This window comes from Coturnix japonica, chromosome 3 (assembly GCF_054131305.1).
Source record: "Coturnix japonica strain WE chromosome 3, WE-NBRP24, whole genome shotgun sequence".
Lineage (NCBI taxonomy): Eukaryota > Metazoa > Chordata > Aves > Galliformes > Phasianidae > Coturnix > Coturnix japonica.
The window spans coordinates 82,186,755-82,194,321 of record NC_140665.1 but is presented as its reverse complement, the minus strand read 5'-3'; the positions used below and the strand labels follow the sequence as shown (position 1 = coordinate 82,194,321).

General features: G+C 52.8%; 1 protein-coding gene across 1 annotated transcript; it reads left to right on the top strand.

Annotated features, from left to right (window-relative positions):
• The first annotated feature begins 318 nt into the window (after window positions 1–318).
• Window positions 319–6,999, top strand: BAG2 (BAG cochaperone 2). Its single transcript, XM_015859213.3, has 3 exons — window positions 319–603; window positions 5,397–5,506; window positions 6,110–6,999. Exons 1-3 carry the CDS (start codon window positions 428–430, stop codon window positions 6,508–6,510), a joined length of 687 nt encoding a protein of 228 aa, XP_015714699.1. The 5' UTR covers window positions 319–427; the 3' UTR covers window positions 6,511–6,999.
• Window positions 7,000–7,567: the final 568 nt, after the last annotated feature.

Below are 7,567 nucleotides of genomic sequence, written 5' to 3'. Positions count from 1 at the left end.
GCTGAGCTGGTGGGGGGCAGCCCTGCCCACAGCAGGGGGGTGGCATCGGATGGGCTTTGAGGTCCCTTCCAACCCGAGCCAGTCGGTGATTCTACAACGGCCATCGTGTAAAGTGTAGACACTAAAAGTCTCCCTCCCGTTTCCTTAGCTCCAGTTTCAGAAACAGAGCAAGAAGGCCGCCGGTGCCGACGCGGCGCTGCGCTCCTGAGGGCTGCGGGAGCTGAGGACGCTGCGTGTGACTCGGCTCCGTTCCGCGGTGCCCGGCGGGCCGAGCCGCGAGGCGGGGCGCGGAGGCGGGGTGCCGCGGGGGCAGGCGGCGGGCGGGCTCCTTCTTTGGCCATGAGCGGGACGCCGGCATTCGGCCGCCGCCGCCGCCTGCGGGACGCGGGAAGGGAGCGGCCGCCGCCGCCGGCAGCGGGCGAGTGCTATGGCCCAGGCTAAGATCAGCGCCAAGGCGAGCGAGGGCGCGCCGCCCCAGCAGCAGCAGCAGCAGCAGCAGCAGCCGCCGTCCGCCGGGCAGCTCCGAGGCCGCTTCTACCGCTCCACCTCCATGGCGGACCGCTCCAGCCGCCTGCTCGAGAACCTGGACCAGCTGGAGCTCAGGTGGGGCCGGGGCGGCGGGGGGTCGGGAGGGAGGGGACGGCGGGGCCCGGCGGGAGAGCCCCGCTGCCGTGGGACGTGTGCATGGGTGCGTGGAAAGAGGCGTTTTTATGAGAGAAACGGATTTTCCCGGCCCGATGTGTGTAACGCCAGGCGCTGCTCTGCTCTGTGGGGAGCTGCTGGAAGCTCGGAGCTGAAGCGCGGTAACGCTCGTGCACCCCGTGCCTCTCTGAGCCCAGGCACCCAGCACGGCCACGTTCCGCGCTCGCAGACCCTCTGTGTGCCCGCCGGGCTGCCCGCACTGACGGCTGCCGCTCTGAAACCCTGAGCTGTGGTACGGCCAGCACTGCGCTCTGCGGCACAGCCCTATTTGTAAATAGCTCCGGATACAGCCCGTGCTTCACCACTGCCCGGGTGAGGTGGGCACCGCGCTTCAGCCAGCAGCGCTGCTGTCCCACACAGCCCGCCGTGCATTGAGCGGCTCTCAGAGCCACCCGGGATGCTTCCAGGTCTTTCTGTAATTACAGAGCCCCACGAGAGCTGGGTTTTTCCCTTTCTGTGTGCATTGCTTTGCATTATTCAGGAGGCAGCAGCGTTAGCCTTTCACTGATGAAATCTCCTCGGAGCTCTTCTCAGGCTTCTCCGAATTTGACTAAACAAAGTCAGTGCCTGCAAACAGGTCTCACTGCTGGCATCCAGGTGGAGTGTGGTAGCGTGTAATTACAAAATGCTGCGCTGGATAGGCAGGAGGGTATGCAAAAGTGGGTTTTAAATGTGCTGAGCAACTCCAACACGAAGCAGACAGTTTGATTAGCCAGAAACGAAGGCCAAAATGAAACCCTCCTGCTTGCCGTGGGCCTTCCAGAGAGGCACATTTCTAAGTGTGGAATGATGGCAGAATAGGGGCAAAGTGCTGTGATTAAAGTCAGCCAAGTTTCAATTTTTCTGTGTGTAAGCAGTGAAGACACCTCACTTTAAAGCCATTTGAATGTTAGGAGGAAGATTGCCTGGGCTGCTTCCTTCTCCAGATGGTGTGACCGAGCTGCAGCCCCGTGGATAAGACTTGTGAATGCCACCAGTGAGGAGTGCCATAGTGCACCATGGGGTTGTTGAGGGGCTTCATGAAGAACTTGGCCATGAGGCGGCTGAAGGCTGGCTGGGCCCCGCATCCCTTTGGAAGAGCTGATCCCAGCTGCCCTCCTTTCCCTGCCTCCCCCAGGGCCATGCTGGGCTGCCTTGGGCTGGTACCCACCAGCCATAGGGGTGCACAGCTCCCTGGGCCTTCCAGTTCTTGCCAATTATTTGAGGCACCTCCAGGAGCTGCTGCTGAGTGGTGCCCAGGTTTGGGCCCGCACTGCAGGTGTTGGCAGAGGCTCAGGACAAGCCACTGCCCCAACTTACTGTGCAGCGTCAAGGGATCTCACAGCCATTGGAAGCCGCTGTTTATGAGTCACTGCGTTCTGATGGCAGCATTAAATGGACATGTAGTTCCAGGTCTAACGATGCACAGGCACAAACACAGACTCCTGCTTTTGTTTCCTTTCTTTCCCTTTATAACTTCTTGTACCTTTTGTCCTCTTCTCAGCCCTTTCCCCACTGCTCATTACCCCAAGCTCCAGCCCAGCAGGAGCAGCTGAGGACAGCGGGCTGAAGGGTCCCACTTGGCCTCGGCACTTTGGCTAAGCCGTGTTTCAGGAAAAAACGCTGAGGCCTCACTGAGTGTTTCTGCATCCTTCTGGAAATGCATCTCCAGCGGGCGAGCTGCAGTGAGCTATTTCTGCAAGCCCCTGGTTAATGCGTTATTGCAGCTGTCCCAGGAAAGCGGATATCACGTTTCTGCTGGTGGAACAAAGCGTGGGTCGGCCCACCTGTTCCTCCAGGGAATGCTCTGCTCATGTCCATGGCATGCAGAGAAGAACGGCATGGCACCTCTCATCGCTCTCAGACCAAGGCAAGTCAGGAGTGAAGAATGGTTCTTTTAGGCTCAGATGATCTGCGGAATATTAAACTAATGCTGAAAGCAACAGATAAACTCCATCCATAAGGATGTAATTGGATATTTTCACCCAGCAGAAAGAAGCCCATACTGCTGCACTCACCACAGTAAGGCACAGACCTGACAGCCTTCTACAAGGAGAGGAAGCTGCCAGAGCCGGGTCTGCCTTAGGCACTGTGCCCTCGCTGCCAGCAGAGCAAGCTGGGGAGGGGCAGTCAGGAGCCCACAGAAATGGCCGCTGGCGTGACTGGGTGTGTAATCCAGTCTGTCAATCTGATACCCACTTGTGACCTTTCCGGGCCCCCTTCTCTGTGGACAGAGGCTATATATCGCCAGTTCAGATTGTATTCACGCATGGCGATTTATTTTCTTCCCTTCTCTCTTTTTTTTTTTAAAGGAAGTCAGTCACTGAAATACCTAGTGGTAGGAACCCACACTGTCACCTTGACAAAGCCTGCCTGCGTCTCCTCAGCACGTTCCCCTACCTGTCTCTCTCTTCCTGCATAGACCAGTACCGTGCTGTTTGTTTCCTTCTACCCAGGCTGCGGGTTCCTGAAGAAGTCACAGAATCACAAGTCCTGCCCTGCTTGGCCTCCAGCTCCCCATAGCTACAGCCATGCCCTTCTCAGCCCTTTTCTCCTGCCCTCTGAGTGCATTTCTCAGGCTGATGACTGAACTCCAGAACCCAGCCCTGCGTGTTTCTGAGTGAAAGCTCACAGGTTCTCATGGCCTGCCCCTCTGGTGCTGCTGGAGCCTATAAACAGGAGGGGAGTCAACTCTTTGATAGGGTAGATAACAGCAAGACAAGGGGAAATGGCTTTAAGATGAAGGAGGGAAGATTTAGGCTGGATGTCCGGGGGAAGTTCTTTACTATGAGAGTGGTGAGGAGCTGGAACAGGCTGCCCAGAGAGGTTGTGGATGCCCCATCCCTGGAGGTGTTCAGGGCCAGGTTGGATGGAGCCCTGGACAGCCTGGTGTAGTGTTAAATGGGGAGGTTGGTGGCCCTGCCTGTGGCGGGGGGTTGGAGCTTCATGATCCTTGAAGTCCCCTCCAACCTGGGCCATTCTGTCATTTCCTCAGCAGTGGTGCAGGGAGCCAGCTGGGGATCAAAGTGCTGGGCGCCCTGCAGGTTTGTCACAGCTGATTTAGTTATAAACTTACGTCAATCAAAGGTGTGATTGGTCATTGTTTTTGGTACACAATCGTTGTCTCTGACAGTCTGGCTTTGTAGGCCATGAACTGGTAGCTTGATCTTTGACGCACAGCTGGTAGGAGCCACAGGTCGGCCAGCTCACTGAGGGCAGACCTTTGCTTTTGAATCAGGGCAGTGCCAGACTTGAGTTGATGTAAAAATGCTGTTAAAAGTGAAATTTTGCACTTGTTTCAGCTTTCTGGGGACCAAAATGGACTTTCCAAATGGTGACAGTGCTGGTTTTTTTTAAAGGCACGGCGAGGCACGTATGAAAATTCTGCTAGACTTCCTAAATTATAAAGTGCTGACATCTGAAGTATGAAGTGGCTCCACCTGCCCTTATTACTCTTACTAACCCATCCAAAATAACAATTAAGAATATTTGCTCCTGGCAAGAATTTGCATTGCATTAACTTTTCCCATTCCTCCTCACATTAACATGAAAGGGAGGGCCTGAAGCATGTGGTTTCACTGGGGAACTCAGCCTAAAGATTTCGTCAAACAGAGCCATTCCTTGAGCTCAGCGTGTGTGAGGCGTGTGGGTACTGAAGGCCCTGAGTTCCTGGCCCCACCTGCCTTCTCCCTTTTCCCAGCACCACCACGGAAGAGCACTATAAAGCAAGGAAGAAGAATGAACTGGAGAGTTAGCAGTGCTTCGGTTTGCTTTCGCTTTCTGGACAGACTTAATGAATATACCAGGCCGGGTGCATTCCCTGCCTGTTTGCAGCATCAAGGTCTCTGAGCTGTGTTGAAAGCATCCCAAGCTATTGGCCAGGTTCATGTGATGCTTTGCTTGGACTTGGGATCTCTCCAAGCACCCAGCAGGCGCAGTCAGGAAGGTGCCCCTCCTGCCCCTTCTCTCCTAGGCAGCTGTTACCCTTGTGCTGCTCTAGGTGACACTGCTCTGAGCAAAAGCCCTCTCCTAAAAGCCGTGGCAGGGAAGAAGCCATGGGTTGTGGGTGAAGAGTGGCAACGCAGCAGCACACAGCTGGGCAGCTCTCTGGCTGAACAGCTCATGGCACAGTGTTGCCCCGTGCCTGACCCCTTGGCAGCAGTGTGCCACGTGTCAGGTTCAGCACAGTGAGTTGTGCAGGGAAAGGGTCTGATTTCAGGATAGCTCAACTGCGTGCTTTCCTGCAAGCCCAGAAATAGGAGCTGACCAGAACAGAGCTTCATCCTCTGTGAGTCACAGCCTCCTGCCAGTTTGCTGCATCTTTATGGAGAGAAACAAACCACAGCGACGTGAAAGCAGGCGCTTGGCAGGACTACCCATAAAGGCAACAAAACATGCTCACCTTGCCTGTCTGTCCCATTCTTCTCACATTACAAAGGAGCTGGTTGTTTTCTATCTATTGGCTCATCTATTCAGTTTTAGAATGATTTTGTGTCTTGAAAGATTAAGTTTTTATGTAGGTGGGGGTCATGGAGTCAGAATGTCTGGAGCACAGATACTTGCAAGCTGACTGCACTTGCAGTGGGGCTCTTTTGTTGATTTTTTTTTTTTTGTTTTTTTTTTGTTTTTTTTGTTTAATTGAAAGATCTTGGCAGTTTTATGGGGGAAAATGTGTTTTATTATTGAAAGACTTTGTTTGGTTTAACTACGCCCAGGGTAGAGGCTTTCCGTGACGCAGCATCTGCTATGGAACAAGAAAAAGAAACCCTGCTAGAAATGATCCACAACATACAGAACAGCCAGGACATGAGGCACATCAGTGAAGGTGAGAAGCTGCTTTGCCATCCCCTCCTGTCTGCCCTAAAAGCAGAACAGCAAGGGGAGCTGCTCCAGTGCTAAAGGCACCATGCTGGAGCTGGCAGAGGATACCGATGGGCCTTCCCTCCCTCTGGGGTCCCCTTTTCCTTTTTGTTAATGGCCTCTAAATGCATCTGGTAGGCAAAATAACTCTTCTGTCTGTGGCCTTTCGAGGTGCTGTGTATTCATACTCTTCCTCACAGCAGCATTGAGGGTCCATCCCTCACGTGCCTGCTTTTGTAATGATTAATGCTTCCTGATATGGTGCTTTACTGCAGTGTGACAAAACAAGCACTGTGTCAGCAGTGGAAAAACATCGCTTATACCTTTCTTAAAGCTTACAGCCTAATTTCAGATCAGAAGACACCAGCCTCTGTGACATGGGTGGGACTCAGGCACGTAGATGTAAAACCTCTGGCCCCTGAAAATCAATCTGATTGTCACCTCTTAAAAAGAAAAGAAACAACAGACATCCATGTTGGCACACGGTAGCACTTTGCTTGTCTTGGTGATGTAAAGGCACTGGGAGGTGTTAGTCAATAACACAAGATACCTTCTGCTTTCGCTTTAGGTGAGAGAGAAGAACTTAACCTGACTGCCAACCGTCTGATGGGCCGAACCCTCACTGTGGAGGTTTCTGTTGAAACCATCCGTAACGCCCAGCAGCAGGAGTCCCTCTTGCACGCCACCAAGATGATCGATGAAATCGTCAACAAGCTCCTGGATGATTTGGAAGACGCCAAAATCCGCTTAATGTCGCTTTACGGCGCGTGCACGTCTGACGTGCCGGCAGGACCCATCGATCAGAAATTTCAGTCTGTTGTCATTGGATGCGCTATCGAGGATCAGAAGAAGATCAAACGAAGGTTAGAGACTCTGCTCCGAAACCTGGAGAATTCTGAGAAGTCCATCACGTTGCTGGAGCATCAGAAATCCTCGATGAGGCAGCCTTGCATCACCAAACAGGATTAATCTGCCTCGTGGCTACTTCTGGCAAACCACAGAGTGATCCAGTTCTCCATAAAAGCACACAGAAGCTATAAGGAAAATCCCTGTTTACAAGTACACGCATATATACGCATACACATGCACCACGGTATCTTGGATTGCAAGGTGTAGGCATTCTATGGGTTGCGGTAGCATTGGCATTTTGTTTCAGCAATAAGGAATGCTATCATGATTTCTTCTGTAGAGTTGATGCTGCTCTGTTGCAAGTTGTAATGTGCTTCTGCTGAACTGTCAGAATCGATCAGAATCTTGCCTGTCCTCCATTCTCCTCCTTTTATAGAAAAAACAACTGCAGTTGTTTGGTCATATACTGCGATACCAACTTTTCTCTGCTCTATACATAGTGTGTGAAATAGACTCTTGGGGGGAAAAAAAAAGACAAATCATGGCAATAAACAACAACAGCAACAACAAATCAATAAACTGCATATTGTATTTTCATAAACAACACAACGTTTTACTCATTACTGTGTTGTTCATCATCCTTAGAAGAGAATGACAGCTCCTGTGTGTGTCCAAAGAGGCTCAGAGCCCCCACTGAGCAGCCTGTTGTTCTGCTGTTAGTTCACTGAAGGGCAGCATCATTCCGCTGGTGTTGCAGGGGGCTGCGCTGCTCAGCCCTCACCTGACCTCCAATTGAAGCTCAGCTGTTGGCGCTGTGGGAGGAAAGAGCAGCGCGGGCAGCTGCAGCGCCCTGTGTGCGAGGAAGCCTCCACACCTGCAGCAGATTTCTTGCAGTGCCCACCTGAGCTGGGAGCTCACCTCAGGTCCATCTGCACAGCCACCGAGCTCTGTGTCTCCAACCTGTGCCATACGCACGGTGTCGGGACCGCTGCTCTGTGCTTTGGGAGCTTCCAGCACTGCAAGGGCATCACTGCTGCCATGCGTGGGCAGAGGTGAAATTGAGATGGGGACCTCCACAGCCACCACATCTTCAGCTATGAGGCTGTGCCTGCTTCCCAAGAGTAATTATAACAATATACATGAGAGGTTCTTGGAAATTGCAATGTGGAATACTTAC